A 17,782-nucleotide genomic window follows, 5' to 3' on the forward strand; every position below is an offset into this window, starting at 1 on the left:
TCTAGTATTACTTCAACAAACATAAATTGATAAATAGAAGACATTATAAATGAATATTTTATTTATTAATAAATTAATAGTCTTAAAATAATAATTTTATATAACATATAAATAATATATAAAATTGTATAATTTATTAATTTAAGATATTTAATTTGTTGTTTTTTAAGATATTAATTTATTTGTATTATGATAAATTTATCTTTATCGAAATAATAGTATACTTTTAAGTCACAGTTGATAACTGAGATTTCAATTATAATTTTTTTTTTTTACTTTCAAATTTAATTAAAAAATATTAAATTATAATTTATTATTGAAATTAAAAATATATACTTTAATAATAAATTATTTATATTTAAACTTAAGAATTTAGTATTCGTTCAATAAACATAAATTAATAAATAGAAGATATTATAAATGAATGTTTTATTTATTAATAAATTAATAATCTTAAAATAATAAACTTATATAACATATAAATAATATATAAAATTTTATAATTTATTAACTTAAAATATTTAATTTTTTGTTTTTTAAAATATTAATTTATTTGTATTATGACAAATTTATCTTTATCGAAATAATAGTATACTCTTAAGCCGTAGTTGTCATATATAGATTTTTTTACAAAATTAGTTAATGAAATTAATTACACAAAGTCTACTACAAAATGTAATTTTTAATAGTTTAATTAAAGTCACAAAAATTATTCACTAAATATTACTATAGTGGAAAATAAAAAACATATATAATCTCATATGAAACCTATGTGTAACTAGATTTTTAAATATAAATATAAATAATTTATTATTTAAGTATATTTTTTAAATTTCAATAATAAATTGTAATTGAATAATTTTTAATTAAATTTTAATTTTTTTAAAAAAATAACTAAAGCCGCAGTTGCCAACTACGGTTTTAGTTTAAAAATGAAGCCGCGGTTATCAATTGCGGCTTTAATTAAAATGATGAAAAAAAAATATTTTTTAATGATATGGTGCTTATGTGGCACCAAATAGGCCACTTTGAACATAAGTTTCAAAAAGTGACTAGATGTTACATTTTTTTTTTAAAATGGGCCATTTTGACCCAAAACTCCTGAAGTTTTAGTAATGGTCTTGATCTTGGGCTTGGGTGCATGAGGCTTGCAGTCTTAGCCCAAGCCCAAGGCCTTACAAAACGGACCATGGGCTGTGGACCCTGGGCTTCGGGCCTTGTGCCCTCGGTAGCATCGGGCATTGAGCTTGCTGAGAAAAGAGAGATTGGAATAGTGGGCCCAGCCCCATGTCAGCCCATTTTACGTCCATAATCATACAACCCACGTATAAAAGAAAAATAACCAGAGATAAAAGGGGGGCCTGAGAAGGTGATCCCAATTTTATTATATCAATGATATCTTTAGGTAATGAGCATTATCAGTTGAATGATTTCTTAACATCTTCAAGTACCACAGACGCGGCATTACGACCAGGGGCACCCATCACACCACCCCCAGGATGAGCCCCACTCCCGCACAAATAAAGCCCCTGCAGTGGAGTCCTGTAGTTTGACCTGTATTCCAATTTCAAAAACCAAAACAAAGACATAAATTGTTTCATCCTTTCCCACACAATCACGGGGCAACAGGAAAAATCTAAACTTGCAATTCAGTAAAAAATAATTACCATCCTTTTACAGGTCGCATGAGGAAGAGAGAATCCAACCCCATGGCACCATGAAAGATATTCCCTCCTGTGAAAAATCATTCAAGAATCTAAGACTGCCCCCACAGAGCATCACATTAACAGGCTAACAAGTTTTCATGCTTGTCAAATAAAATTACTTCCCGTGGACAATTTAATGATTTGAGGTTGGGAACTTCCAAAATCAAAGAAACAACACCAACACCTATACTTGGATATTTAAGGTGAAGAACACCACACAAGCATTTCCTGCATACCCCTCTTCTCCTAACGTTCAAGTTCGTAAGAAAGAATCTAAAATTAGATTTTTTTTCCCTGATTGGACATATTCCAGGATATGAGTATAAAGAAATGAAACTTGAATTCAATAGGATGCAAGCCTCTTCCGTATACCCATTCATACCGAAACTTGTTATTTTCCTACAAAATAAATATCCAGAAGCATCTTGCAATTCTTATATATGCTGGTACTCATTTTGCAAATAAACTTACAATTAATGAGAAAGCTGAAACTTATGCACAAGGAAAAGATTCCTGCTGTGCATTGTTTTCTCCTTTTTATTGTGTGCATGCGTGTGTTTTTTTGGGTGGGGAGTTGTTCCCTTCCAAGATTAGTGCAGAAATCAGTGCCAACCAAGTAAAAATACCTGTGAGACCAATTTCCCTTTCAAGGTCTGGTGGAGTCAGCATGTCATAGCCAAGTATTGTTGAGCTGAAACCAGGGGCATATTCATCGATCAAGTTGAAACATCTCTGTGCAAATAATTCCTGCAAAGACCATTATTTGTTACAAAGGATCTGCACTCAATTATGACAACTTGATGCAAACATTAGGATCAACAATAGCATAGAACATAATAATGCTACATTTGAAATTAAAAATGGCTGAGGAACCAATGTAATAAAATCTTAATGCTTCACATGCTATGCTCAGATGTGGAACAAGGCAACTAGTAAATTCAACTTACTCTATATGCAGGATCTTCCCAGCTGCCATCCAAAGGTTTATAGGGTGTGTATTGAATAAATAAGTTGATCACATGCTGACCTACAAAGAAATTTAACTATCAATTAATACTCATATAGCTGATTGTCAGATTGTTAGAAACTAAGCAATGACAAATAGGGAGATATTTATACACCAGAGAAAAAACAGCTGCTGAATTAAAAGAGAGGAAACAAATTTAAGCAAGCACAAAAGACCTTACAATGGATGACTCTAGATCCTCTCAGGTACTACACATTGAACTATTTAATACAGTATTGCTCAAAGATTCATATGAAGATAACAGGGCAAGAACACAAAACAGCTATTGATATATCAGAAGAGAGGAAAAAATTTAGCAAACAACCCACAAACATCTCTCTCGTGTATTTTATGCCTTTAAAGAACAAGCTGCAAATGCAGGAAAAGTTGGATGATTATCAGTTAATAGGACTTTTTCAACATGTTTGCTGCAACATGGGAGCAAATTCCAGAAATCCTGGTAGTTATTCATTCCACTTTCTGTTCTCCGAAAATGCAATGCCAGAAAAGGTTAGAAAAAAAAAAAGATCAAACAAACACAGCAAAATGCTATGGGAAATGAAATATCATAAATGCATCAGGAGGATGGTTTTACCAGGTGGAGAAATAGTCTTGTCCAATACAGAAGGAATTGTCATCTCGATAATTGGTCTCTGTGATGGTATGCCATTCGTAGCATCTTGACTAGCTGAGTCAATCTCCTCCATACTTCAAAGAAGAGAGAAATGATAAGGCACGGGATTATCTTTGAATTATGGATGTAGGAAGGAGATTAAGGAATTCACAAGAAAACCAAAGGATTGTTTTTATCAAAATAAGTACTGAAATTTTAACATAAATTATTACTGCCAATTATTTACTTATTTATTTTTTTGAGAGGTGAATAAAAATGTTAAATATATTTTTAACATCAATTCAATATTTTGAAGACCTTTAGTAGGAATCTGTTTACTCACTTTTCCTGTATCATGGGATTTGTATTGGGCAAAGAAATCAGTTAGACTAAAAGAAAGAAAACAAGAGGGAAAATAAAGAGGCTGAATACCAATAGAAGAATGGAGACACAAAGGTCTTGCTGGACTCAAGACAAATAATTTTGGACAAGCAAAAGATTAAAAAAGAATATTGACAGGTCAAAGAAAAGGTATTATTTCAAAAATCAATCTTTTTCCAGTCATTTAGCTAACTGTAAAGAAATCTTTTTTCCCAATCACATATCTACAGCCTCACCAACCAAAATGGTATATCAGAGTAGCATGAGCAAACAGATAGGGATTTTGTTTTATTATTTAATGACAGGTATGCATAGAGTTGGTGAAAAAAAGATGGTAGAAATGATATTTCAAAGATAAAACGTTTCACTTGGTGTGTTCTGCGCTTAGTCTGAAACCAGGTTTGTCTCTCTAAAAAGTTTCAGATGTTTTCAGCTGAAATTTATTTTTTATGTGACAAACAATTCATATAACCAAAGAGGCTCCATGGATGGGACCACCTATTTTTCTCACTTTAAAGCACTTATTTTGGTCACCAAACAACAGCTAAGAACCAAAGTCAGGATTTATTAAGTTCTAAGATTATTAGAACTACAGTGGATATGCCAAGTGTTTGAATTTAAGGTTGAAAGGATAAAAATTTTATAGCTATAAGGATTAAAATACGGCGGCAACTGAAGACTGAAGCCAAGAAACAAGGATTCAACTGGGGCCTAATAATGCATGTATTGTTAGAGTAAAATCTGTGGCTGCCTAAGGAGGGGGATTAGGGCAGTATAAAGAATTTAGTAAGGACTGAACAAGATAGTGGCACTAGCAGATCTGGACAAAAGCTTAATTAATCAAGTAGTGGCATGGTATTATTATGTCTGACTTACGGTCAGCTAGGATTTGAGAGTAGATTATTTAAAGATACAAATTATTGAAGAATGGCAGCTGTTGCTGGGAATTTTAACTACGTCTAGCTGCCATGCCAAATAAGGTTAACAAGGGTGACAACAGCTGAGGTTAGGGATATAGTAGATCTGATTTTGCAGTAAATTAGTTTCTTTGATAGGCAATAATGATTTTATTGGAAAGCACCTAAGAATAGGGGATGCATCCTATGTAGACGGAAAGTATGCAATGACCAAAGGCACTAGCAACATCTTTAACCTCACCTAAACAGTCAACCAAATCTAAAAGGGATTTGAAGTTACAATTTGAAACCATATTAGACCATGACAGCAAGGTTCAAGAAAAGAGATTTTCACTTTCAGTTTCAAGCTCTCCAAAAACTTCAAAGCAGCTTGTATCATGATCTCTCCATATGATTCAAAACAGCCACAGAGGGATAATCCTCCAAAACCTCTTCCTGCCCTTCCCACAAGTTTCCAGACCCACCTAACAACAATTCCTTCATTGAATGAGGTAACACCTATAATACACCAAAATGAGAGAACGCCAAGGACCATAACTATGGACCACCCTACAATGAATGAGAATATCATTGGCTGATTCCTCATCTTGCTTGCAGGGGAAACACCAACTCCCTCCCAACCTGCCTTTTAAGATGATCAGAAGTAAGATTCTCTCCCAAGTAGCCTCCCTAGCAAGGAAACTGACCTTACAAGGCACCAAAGGGACCCAAACTTCCTTGTTAGGAAAAGAGCCTTGCACCCTTGGACTCAAAATTTGTATACAAAGATTTTACCAAAAAACTTTCCATTTCTAGTTAGCCTCTATCCCAAATCAGCACAACCACCCTCACTACCACAGACTGAATGCACTGAAGAATAGCATGCACCAATCCCAACTCTCTCCTGAAAATTTCTCCCAAAACAAAGGAACCAAATGATATGGTTACTCTCACTCTCCCAAAAATCAGCTGCCTTAGCATCATAGCAAGAGGAAATACCAAATAAAACTGGAAAAGATTCCTTCAACAGGGGATCCCCACACCAAGAATCAAACCAAAACCTCATTTGAGATCCATCACCAACAATAATGCTTATACAAGCTTGAAATGTTTCGGATCCTTTTCATATAGCCTTCCAGGGATTGATCTCATACCTTTTACCATGTACCTTTGAGATCCAACCTCCTTCCACCTCCCCATATTTGCTTTGGATGACTCTTCTCCGTAGAAAATCCTACTCTTTTGTGTACTTCCAAAGCCATTTCCCCACTACAGCTTTTTTGAGCTTTACAAGCCTTATGATCCCCCCAAACCTCCTCTTTTGTTTGAGCAAACAATTGACCATCTAACCAAATGACACATTTTCTCACAATTACTACCTCCTCAAAGGACATCTATCTAAATCTTCTTCAATCTAGTCTTGACAACCCATGAGATCGAAAGCTCTGATATAAAGTAAATAAGGTGGCTGAAAAGTGTTATTTTGATCTAGGTGAACTTCCATTGTAGGAAAAAATTGCCTTTTCCAACAAACTACCATTCAACTAAACCTTCCTCCATTAGATCCCAAATAGATAGTGATTTGAAAGGAGCACCTAACATTTTTGGCAATCCTAAATAAATGGAAGATAATTTCCCCACTTTGCAACTAACAACTTTATATTTGCCACCTTCCCAACCAGGATGAGGTCACCCTTATGTAAATTAAGTTTAACTCCAGAAACCGCTTTGTTAGCCCAAGGGTTCTCTTAAGCACATTTTGATGATAACAAATCATGGTTAATTTACTAATGACTAAAATCAAGATGAGTTTTCAGGTTTTATTTTAGAAATTTGAATGAAAAATTAAGATAATCATCTAAGGATCCAAGGAGTGCAAGTTCAAGTGTGCATGAAGACCATTCAAACCTAGGAATCCTTTGTAAGGTCAATATGTGGGTGCACCTAGGATTTTTATGTTAAATCATGCATCACTTCATACTCGATTTATGCATTAAATTTTTTATTTTTTTTTAAAACCCAAGTATTCTCACTTTATTTAAACCTGATCTACTAAGGTACTTAAGACCTTACCTAAGTGTTAGAAGAAAAAGGAATTGAAAAAGATGGGTTTTCGGGCAAAAAGTGGCCAATTGGTCATGGCTAGGCCAGTTGGGAATCGGTCAAATCGGTTACCCTTTCCCAATCAAGGACCAATCAAATGGTGCACCAACTTCCTCTCTCTTCTACAAAGGTTGCTTTCCCTGTCAAGGGGAACCCTTTCCTAGTTGAGGGACACCTCTTCCCGGTCAAGGTCCAATCAAGCCCAATGGTCACTTGTAGTGCATTTAATGCCCAACAGCTAGTCAACCGATCAAATTGGAGTTTGACCAAGAAAGGCTCGTTGGTGCCTTTTTTGGTGCCTGAGGCTAGAAACCTATAAATTGAAAGGTCTACTTCATTTATTGCATAGAGAATACTTGCATCTAACTCTTCAACCACCTTTTATATATATATATATATATATAAATAAAAGAGATAAAATTGTATTGAAAAGAACCGCCAAAACAGCAACTCAAAGTGTACAAAGTAGAAACACAACCCCCTCCCCTCCCCTCTCACCCCTCCCCAACCGGAACAAATAGTTGTTAAACACAGAGGAGCAAGAAAAACCCCACCCTCAACAAGAACCCACCTAATCAATGAAACCAACTAAAGTTGAAGGACCATCTTTTATGAACAATTTTGTCTCCAACCAAAAAAAGAAAACAAAAGAACTCTTAAGTCTTTGGATTGACAGCACATCATCTTCAAACGCAATTCTATTCCTTGCATTCCAAACCGTCTAAAAAATACATAAGGGGTCCGCTCTTCAAACTTTTTTTCTCTTTTTTCCCACAAATGACCCGTCTCAGGCTAAAAACGTCACCTTAATTGTGGCTGACAGCACCCATTGCACCCCAAAAAGAGAGAAAAACAACACCCATAAAGTCCTTATCTTAGCACAATGGAGGAAGATGTGATCTATCGATTCTTCATGCATTTGGCAAAGATAACATCTATTCGCTAAAGGTCATCCTCTTTTATGAAGTTGGCTCAAAGTAAGAGCTTTTCCTCATGTTGCTTCCCACCCAAAAAAACTCACTTTGGGTTGCACATAGGCTTTCCAAATAACATTCGATGGAAAAGAGACTAGAGGGCCTAAAACTAAGGCTTTGTAGAGAGACTTAATGGAAAACTTCCCACGTTTAGTCTCTATCCAAAGCACCTTATCTTCCACATCCCGCTGAACACTCTTTCCATCGAGGCCTAATAAAAACTTGTGCACCTCATCCACCTCATCCTCAATCACCTGTTTATCACCATCAAAACTCTCTTTCTTCTTTTGGTGCATTAAACCATCACTTGCAAACCATTTCTAATGCACTCATTTATTCATCCTAGATTTCCTTGTATTTATACATTCAATATGCTAGGTTGAGGAATCATTTGACTCCCATGTATTGAAGTAAGGTTGAGTGAAGTGCTTCAAGTTGAGGTTATACTTTAAGAAGAAGTTGTAGTGCCTATTAGAGTAAGAAATCCAATTGTAAGGACTTAGAGGTTTGGTTGAAGCTTCAGTTTAATGGAACCTTCACTTGGTTGGAGCTTGAGGAGAGTGAATGTAGGCAAAAAGTGTCGAACCACTATATATCCCGCGTTTGCTTTCTCTATCTTTTATCACTTTATATTTATCACGCTCTATAATTTGCTTAAATTAAGTGTGCTTATAAAAGTTTTCAAAAACCTAATTCACCCCCCACCCCTTCCCTCTTGGGTGATTTTCCTCAAAGCAAATGAAATTTGGTCTTATGACGTCCATCTGCGCCACAAAACAATAGAGTCATCTGCAAAAACAGGAGAGAAATCTCAATCCCAACTCTATCTCTCCCATCCACATTAAGTCTTTGATGAAACCACCCTCCATAACCTTGCGAAAAACAGCTTAGTGTCACAAGCTGATCCAAATGAGCCTCCCCATGGCCTTATATAGAGCAAGGAAGCTCTAGAGACTCCTAGAGTGGGAAGAGTGTGGAAGGTTCTAGAGAAGTCTGGAGGAATCCACACAATTCTACACCATGGTGGAAGGCATGAGAGGAGTCCGGGGCTTTCTAGAGAAATCTAGAAGACTCTTGTATATACTTGTATATAGGCTTGTACCTAGAATGGTGTAGGACATTCTAGAATAGTCTTGAGTTGTAAGGAACCCTCCAAGGTTCCAGAGAGTTCCATTGGTGCCTATAAATAGGTGAGGGCCTCATTTGGCCAAGGCACCAAGCAAGTGAGCATCCAAGCACTTGTAAAGGTTTTCTTGAGTTAGTGAAAGCTTCCATTCTTTCAAGAGTTGCCTACCAAGCTTCTTAAGCTTTTGAGTCGCAAGTGTCTTAGCCGAGCAAGCTAAGCATTGGGGATCAAGGCTGACTTAGCAAGATCAAGCGTCTTGACTTGCCTAAGTGCCGCACGAGCTTAGTGAACGACTAAGTCCGTGACATTAGGCTTCCATGACTAAAAAAATAAAAAATAAAGATAAAAGGGAACATCCATCCTCAAACCATGGGGAATAGAGAACAAATTGGTCGGCATTGATGAACACAAAGAATATAACAGTAGAGATACAAAATTTGATTATGATAAATTATAGAAGATCAAGGCAAAATAGCAGCAAAAGGGTGGTTCACTGATCATGCATTAAAACCACCTCCATCACTACCATTACCATCATCATCATTCAAGCCTCATTCCTACAGTTATTTGTAGCAGCAATACAAGTTCCCTGCCTGAACTCACAGCTGAAATAATGGCAGAAATATTAAGCCTTTTTTCCACCTCATGCCAGCTTCCTTTTTATCCAAATGTCACAATTAACAAATTGCAACTGACTTTAGCAGTTGTTCCACTGAGTAAGTACTTTAGAAAAATTGAAGCAAAAGCGCATCCAAAAATAGTAACACCTATCATTCAAACATTTTTCAAGTCAGCTACATGTTACATTAACTGGCCAGAAAATTAGCAGAAAGCTTTTCCCAGACGCAACCCTCTCCCTTGTTATGCTTGGGCACACAATACAGTGGTTAAAGATTGAAAACTGTTTTTCCCCCTCTTTTGATAACATTTCCAAGATATAGGCAGACCAGAAAACACATGGAACCAAAACCAACAAAACAATACATACTGAACTAACAGCGTACCTCTCAGAACCAATGTGAATGGTACCCACATGTTGAGGACCTGCATCAGGGTGGCTCAATTTACAACACTGAAATTGAGGCAATGTATCAACAGCTAAGTTCATTTTGGTAGTTCCCTGTTCCAGCAAATGACAGCACATAAAATTCTAATATTCTTAAGAATGGCCAATCAGAAACCAGTCCAAGCACAAAAAGTACTGGAAAGAAGTTGTCCCACTACAGTAAGCAGTTCTTTGTTAATCATATTTGGTATTATTAGAGAACTGGAAAAATGACCTCGATCAGTCTATTGTCTAATTTTTGAGAACTGAAGTTCAAAGGATTTGAATTTCTGAAGCTTGAGAAAAGACACCACTAACCTCTCTGGATAAGACTGACAATGCTCAATCCCTACCTTTAAAAAAAACAAAAAAACCAATCCAACTAAAATAAATAGTTTGATGCTGTCCCCCCTGTGACATTCTGATTTTAGATGAGTAAATTGACATTTTGCAGAGGAAGCAGCACAAAATGGATAGGTAAACGAGAGACCAAGTTGTTAGCACAATCCCCACGATCCTTGGGTTATTCCACAGGGTTTTTTCCCCATTCAACATATCAAATTCTCATCCACCTTTTTATTAAATACCTTCAATTTTTCATGATTTCTTTTTCGGGAAACATCATATAAACTCAAGATGATTTTGTAAGAAAACACGAGAACAGGCAGACCCAAATACAGATTAATGGAATTGGCTCTCACAGATGGAAAAAAGCCTTGAATCACAGAAGAATTAATAAGATTTTCTCTATTTATATCTACTAATGTCTAAAAATTTGTCAAAATACTAATTAAGGGAAACCATTAAACATATAATTTTATCCCTTGCCTACCATGAGACATGGCTTTCATTAATGATGAAGAAGAATTTCGAAAGCGGGGAAATGTCAGCCAAACGAACAAATAAAACAGCCTACTGTGCAATCATCATCTCATGTCATATCCAATTATCTTAGCTTTGCTCAGAATTAACAAAAAGACTAAATGAGATGCATTCCTCCATTCTATGTGATCTATCAATCATAGGTGTCCCAACCATTACTGAGTTGAATGTTAAACACTCTACACCAATATAGAACACCATAGATGAAGCTAATAAGCAAATTCATGCCCCCTAGATTTTCCAAAACAATACTACTATAGCAGATTAAGTGAAGACAATGTCACATAAATAAATAAAAAAAGTCAAGCTAATATTCAAAATATACATAAACCTTTTCTATTAATAAAAGAAAGTCATTCATCCATGGAGCTTACAGAGCTGTAGTCAGAGTACTTAATAGCACGGAGAAAATCATCAGGAAGGACATTTTCAGGTACAAATTCCTGTATCAGGAAATCATAACAATGATCAAAATCAAAATCCAAATACAATAGTTTGAGAAGATCATTGGTTTCTTGGTATAATAATATTTATCCATGCTTCTCCCAGTCAACCAAAAAAGGTTCTTCTAAGGTTTACCATGAAAGTCTTATAAGGGGTTGCATTTGACAAAACAACTGAAGAATGCACCCGTGTCCCATCAGCCAGCAATACCTAAATAATTCCAGCCATGTTCCCAACATCTAATTAGTTTCATCCATGCTTCAAAATACATGATTTAGGGAACCTGCAAAGCGAAACTCACCCCATTTACTCTGCCCGAGTCCTCAATCATCAACTGTGAAACCTGAAAAACAAAATGGATACTTGACAATAGTATGAGATAGCTCCAGAAAATACCAATGCAAACAGCTTGACAATATAAAAGAAATCAATGAAGGACAAAGGTTTCAGACCAAAGCATGAACCATCCCAGCTTAGTCACTGTGATCCATGGAAGAAGGATAGTTAAAAAGCAAAACTGCATGTTAAACTCAGGATTCACATTATTTTTATTATAATTATAGAATTAGAAGATTTCAAAACTAACACTTTGCTCAAAAAATGTAACAAACTTCAAGAAAGTTTTAGCAGTTTTAAGTACTGAGCCATTTCTTTTCCATTTTTCCCTTTTCTTTAAGCTCTATTTTGGGGGGCCTTAATCAGATTTTTTTTTAAAGAATATTATTTTAGAAAAATATAATTAAAAGATGGTTGTTTAAAAAATAAATACAAAAATACCACACTTTTGACCACTTGTTTTGTTTTTATACTAACCACTTCTTTTGAAAAGAAGTGTTGATTTTTTACACCAAACTTGTCTTTTCAAACAAGTTCACTTTTTACATTGAACTCGTCTTTTTAAAAAGATGAGTTTCACGTAGAATCCTAAACTATGGTAATTTTAGAATTATTTTTGGTATAACAGTTTAAAAAAAAATTAAATTAAACTACTGTACTTGTCCAGAAAGCCTGGCCCTGCTCCACATTCAAAGTCCAGGCTTTTAAGGTTTGGGATCTCCTGTCCATTTCAAAATCCCAGTCAAAACCTTTCCATAAAAACCTCCCAGTACATCAAAAAAACTCTTGGAGTTTCATGTTTGCATGTCTATATTGGTGGTGCCTGACAGCAAAATTTAGACCAAGATGCAATCAAATGAAATAACAGGAACTAAAGTAAATATTTCCCATAGAATCAAACTTTTTTGCTTCATAGAGAGGAAGTTGCATTATGAAAGCTAGAAAAGTGAGTACAAAACGAATATACCTCTGCACTTGTTACAACATGAGCCCCAGCTTCTTTAGCAGCCTTGCTAATAGCCAAGGATACTGAGCCCATACCACCTTCAACATACCTACAAGGAATATCATCTCTCAAGTATACTTGTTCTCCAAGCAAGAACTTTCAACATTTATCTAAAATTGCAGAACATCAACTCAGACATCCTCATCCATAGGAGAAAAGAACAAAGGATATTTGGAAGAATTCTATCAAAGTGAGGACATTAAATTAATTATGTCTTTATCAGTATTCAAGCCCAAGAACTTGAGGAAGAAGAAATAGTAATCCATTCTATACAATTGAACTTGTCAAACTTTAAATGCTAATATCACAGAATATATGACATCCCCTGAAAAGGAAAAAAAAATATTAGGAAGAAGGAAAAAGAAAATCATACCTACAAGCAGTGGCAGAGCAAGGAATTCATTATGGGGATGCAAAGGGTACGAGATTCATTTCAGGGGGCCAAAATTAAACATAAACAACTCAGTTTATCCTAGTGGTGACCTTATCTTGATCTATAACATAGGTCAAGGATTCAATCCTTGCCTGAGTCACTATCTTATTTTCATTTTTCAGGGGGAGCATGTGCCTCCCTGGGCCCTGTTTGGCTCCACTCCTGCCTAGAAGAAATGGCAGAAAATTGTTGGCTAACCTATAATGTCAAAACCACCTTTTCTTGTAGGAATTGTGTGGACATGTTTAAACAAATCCAATTTATAATGAAATTATGATTTGGTATTAGCCCATTATTATTTTCATCCAATTTTTATAGGTTGACTTGTTTAGATTAGTACCATCATAGTTCACCACTCCATTTTCTTCCGTACAATTCTGTACATGCAAAGTGGCTATTCCTAAAGCAAAGTGTTTAGCTTTTATAAATTCCAAACTTCTTGTAAGCAGTGACCTTTCCAATGATGAAAAACATTAATAATAGGCATTACATTTTCCTATTTCTATGATTTACAGTAAAACCTTAAAATATACTCATATAAAGCTTGAAACTGGGATACATACGACCAAATACCACGATCACCATCGGTTTCTCCCATCACATGATGTAGCAGAACATATCCACTCCCAGGTGTGTGGACACTTCCCTACAACACAAAATTAAGGCAAACTGATTTATGAATGCTTATAACTTAGCAGAAACATGTCTAACACCTAATCAAGTTGTTGTGAACAATGTGACAAATTCATAGAATTGGATCTGAAACAAGCAACATATCTTGTTATCAAAGGTTTTTTTTTTTTTTTTTTTTTTTTTTTATAGGTAAATTTTTTGTCCCCACTGGGACTTGAACCTAGAACCTCCCCCAAACCCTCCCCAACCCTTTTCCACTTGAGCCAAGCCTCAAGGGCATTATCAAGGGTGGTCATGTCTACTTCTGTTTTTATAATAAATTCTGACAGGACTTATGGGACAGCGATGATAGAAGTAAGAATACAAGAATACTCAAAATCTTCAATAGTATATGCTAGGCATGGGCTGAGTTCCTCTCATAAAAATGTTAAGCGTTTGTTTGGGTAAAACCAGTGCAGTAGATTCCTACATGCAGTCTCTAGGATACAACAAACCCATCTTAGAGCATTGGATTCTCTTTTCTACGCTACTATGAATCCTTGAACTTGCTGCCATTTTTTACTGTCTACTGTACAAAACAAAACTCTGAAAGCTCTAAGTGATAAATGAAGTTGATATAAAACAAATATAATCATTTGTTTTGATCTCTTCTTTCCCTGTGTGTGTGCATGCATGCCTGTGTGCGAATTTGTGTATCTGTCTATGTGTGTGAGAGAGAGAGAAAGGGAGAGAGGTGAACTTTTCAAATCAATCCCACCAAATCCCTCTTTATATAAGAATGATTATGCAAAGAAAGAGGAGTCTGCACCCTATGAACCTGCCTTGGGCAGTCCAAAAACAGTATGCCTGAACCCAATATTCCCAGAATCTTCCACAGCATGATAGTGGAACTTGATTGAAAATATTATATAATTATAAGAAAAGGTGTCTTTTCACAGCAAGATCTAGAATACAACGAACAAGGTAAAGATTACCTTCACAGGAAAGGAAGAAACAAACAAAAAATGTAGATTAAATATTAAAATTCCATTAGATGCAGCAGTGAAATGAGCAAAACAAGACACAACCCTTTTCAATAGAATAAAAATGTCAGACAACAGACACTACTATCATGGGTTCCCATTTTCTTTTGTTCAACTTGTACACATTTAATCTTAATCCCACAGAAACTCCACATACCATCCCTCACCACATCAGAGTCTACCAGAGATAAAAGGTAAACTAGAGGCAACCAATGAAAATTACTTCTTAAATAAATGAATGCATGTTAGGTTAGAATGACTTATACAAGAAGCAAATGCACAAAATTAGAAAAAAAGAAAAAGTTTCTTACTGTACTTCCAATCACAGCATCTGTTGCAAGTGTTGCCTTCAGGACATCAGTCTGTAGATATCAAAATCAGCAAAAGAGTATTAATTTTTATGTCAGTAAACACTACTCTATTAAATAAATAAATAAAAATACAACAAAAACTCTTCTCACCATTTAAAGGACAGAATATCATTCTTTAATTCAAGTAAGCACAATTCCTTTAACTAAAGAAAATACAGTGAAAACTCCTTTTTCATTTAACATGAACTAGTTAAAGAGTCCAACAACTGATATTTAAGGAGGCTGTTTTTCAATCTACTGGAAAATTAGACCAATAAGTTATCAAAATAGAAATCATGCATACAATATTGTTGTGAGTTAGCCATGGAGACTAGATGCCTAGACATGTAGGATAACTCTGTATTGGAAATTGGTATGTTGAACAAGTATCAACATGCATTAATGCCTCCACGTGCTTGGCAACCAGAGGGAAAACTCTAAAAAACCGAGTCATTCCTTTATATATATATTTAAAATAGAATAATCTGTGCATCATACATTTTATCATAAGACCTAAATAAGGTTATAACTTCATTTTTAATTTTCTTTTTGATGGGCAAACCAGAATATATAAAAGACGCCAATCAAAGAGATGGGGACGCACCCCAAGTACATGAGAATTATACAAAGGAAGCCAAAACAAAACAGAAACACCTCAGACAAGCACACAAAACACCCTCTCACTAACACAACCAATCAATAAAATCTAACAATGAAACAAGACCAGAATATGTTGGCACCACCGGTTATAACAAATAAAAATTTAAAATAGTAAAGCTGATGGGAAAGAAATATCAGATAACAAATAAATTCAAATATATCTATATAAACATGTTTCATACAGAAGTTCTCATAGATAGGCCACCTAAAGATTGAAGTAAATATAGTTCTCTTTTTCCATCAAACATTAAATCTATACTAGTGGATTAAAAATCAGAAGAGTCCGAAGTTTTCAAGTAACTTTGAATCAAAGGGATGCAAGATGTGCATGGAAAAACATCAAACTAGAATGGTAATAAACTTGAACTTCACTTTTTGCAGTAAATAGTAATATTTAAGATGAAATGCCAATATTTAAGATTGCATAACAACCTCAAACCAGTTATTCAAAACTTTTGATGCAGGGGCCAATAAAAGGTCCATGAAGTCCCTGTCCAAATCAACCAAGAAATATTAGCAAAGGTTGAGACTTCAACTCACAAAAAATCAAGTTACTCAAACACAAATTCGTGAACTTGATTGAAGTGGATACCTTCAGTATCTTACATTTATGATATGTTACACTGTTTCTAGTAGTTGCAATAGTAACTGACCAAATACTGATGTGTTAAAATAAAATGGCCGGCTTTAGATTAGAAGAAAGAACCTTACACCAAATCCTTTTGTCCCAATGAGAGTGCCGAACGCAGACAATGAGCCCAAAAAACTGATTTGCGTACATTATTCTTGATGCGGTCATTCAATGATGAAAGCCCTTGCATGGTTTCAGGAGGAGGTGAATCCAAAAGCGGATCCATGAGTTTACAGAAGTTCTCTAGCTGATTCTCATATCTAACAATGGATACAAATTCAATAACCAAATAAATAGATAAATAATCATTCTGTATAAACAAAATTAAGGTTGGCAAACACCACCGGACAATGTTTAATTTATACAGCATTTAGAAACAAAAGATTCCACATTTACAGCTGAGTGGAATATTTGAAGTCCAGTCAGAAATTTATTGTCACCTCTGTTCATATATAATCATCTAAAAGAAATTAAAGAAGCAACAGCACCTTGGATAGGCATCAGCATCTCGTTTGGAGAACTTTGAAATTTCAGAATAATTAAGGTCCGTATCAGGGCCTAAGAGAAGATACCGCCCATCAACACAAGGCGTGAAGGATGAAGGATTCCTCTTCAACAACTTTAATCCATGTCTTGCTAACTCTAATTCCCTTTTTATTCCAAGAAAACAAAAAATGGTTTATATAAAAAAGTCTGTAAGCCAAGTTCCAAATAACAAAGAAAGAAGGCAAACAAGTACTAGGAATGGAGGTCGGACTTGATGACGGAAGGGCGGAGGAGGCTCTGGAGGTAGCTGCATCGGGAGAACTTAAAGCCAGGGATAATTTCTTCTGTGACTGCCGCGCCGCCTATGATGTGGCGACGTTCGAGAACAGCAACAGAGAGACCAGCGCGAGCCAGGTATGCGCCGGCGGTTAGGCCGTTGTGGCCGGCACCGATTACCAGCGCGTCCCATTTCTTCTCCTTCAATGCGTTACTGCAGCCGGCGCTGCTGCTAAAACCCCTTCGCCACATTTTTCTCCCTTTCTCAGTCTCCGGTCACCACTGTTTTCAGTGCTTCGAGTTGTGGACTGCAGTGGCAATAATATTTTATTCTATTATTCCTTTTTGGGTTTCAGTTGAGAGCGTGAAGTATCGTGACCAGTGTCCCTTGTCCAATTTCATTTATTTACCATGAAAAGAATGGTGAAATATATTCGATGAGTATTTAATTTAATTTCATCCAATATGACAAAAGAGCAGCATCATGGATTGGGGTTGTGCTTTACACGCAAGAACAGGCAAATTGGGTGGGAGTTGTGGAACCCTGGCGGATGCCACTCTGCACACTGATGATCAGCATGAAACTCCGTGACCAAGGTTGGATCCCCAATCCAAGCACCAATTGTGCTGGGAGGGAGCTTCACCTGGTGTTATGCAGAGGGCATATAAATAAATTAGCCAATGAGGCAATTGAGCACTCCTGGTGCCATGATCTTCATGTCCTTGTTCCAATATGTTTTCTCAGAAACACCGCCCAGAAGTAAAACGGTGTT

The 17,782-nt window shown here is 35.7% G+C and overlaps 1 protein-coding gene across 1 annotated transcript; it reads right to left on the reverse strand.

The window, feature by feature from the left end:
• Positions 1–1,344: 1,344 nt before the first annotated feature.
• On the reverse strand, positions 1,345–17,635 carry LOC117912092 (pyridine nucleotide-disulfide oxidoreductase domain-containing protein 2). The gene is made up of 17 exons (XM_034826557.1): positions 17,420–17,635; positions 17,005–17,317; positions 16,736–16,897; positions 16,328–16,507; positions 16,049–16,106; positions 14,918–14,968; positions 13,515–13,597; positions 12,480–12,567; positions 11,478–11,519; positions 11,312–11,386; positions 11,107–11,175; positions 9,810–9,925; positions 3,308–3,420; positions 2,654–2,733; positions 2,333–2,453; positions 1,668–1,734; positions 1,345–1,554 (listed from the first exon to the last, which is right to left on the reverse strand). The coding sequence occupies exons 2-17, from the start codon at positions 17,259–17,261 to the stop codon at positions 1,419–1,421; spliced, it is 1,698 nt and encodes a 565-aa protein (XP_034682448.1). The 5' UTR covers positions 17,262–17,317; positions 17,420–17,635; the 3' UTR covers positions 1,345–1,418.
• Between the last annotated feature and the right edge of the window lie 147 nt (positions 17,636–17,782).

Source organism: Vitis riparia, chromosome 4 (assembly GCF_004353265.1).
Source record: "Vitis riparia cultivar Riparia Gloire de Montpellier isolate 1030 chromosome 4, EGFV_Vit.rip_1.0, whole genome shotgun sequence".
NCBI classification, from domain to species: Eukaryota; Viridiplantae; Streptophyta; class Magnoliopsida; order Vitales; family Vitaceae; genus Vitis; species Vitis riparia.

What these genes read in the sequence shown, in the direction of transcription:
- LOC117912092 (XM_034826557.1), bottom strand. Translation starts at nt 17,261, where the DNA reads ATGTGGCGAAGGGGTTTTAGCAGCAGCGCCGGCTGCAGTAACGCATTG. An exon ending in GATGCTGATGCCTATCCAAG is followed by an intron (nt 16,508 to 16,735) that starts GTGCTGTTGCTT and finishes ATCCATTGTTAG; the next exon opens with ATATGAGAATCAGCTAGAGA. An exon ending in ATGCTGTGATTGGAAGTACA is followed by an intron (nt 13,598 to 14,917) that starts GTAAGAAACTTT and finishes TTTGTGTTGTAG; the next exon opens with GGAAGTGTCCACACACCTGG.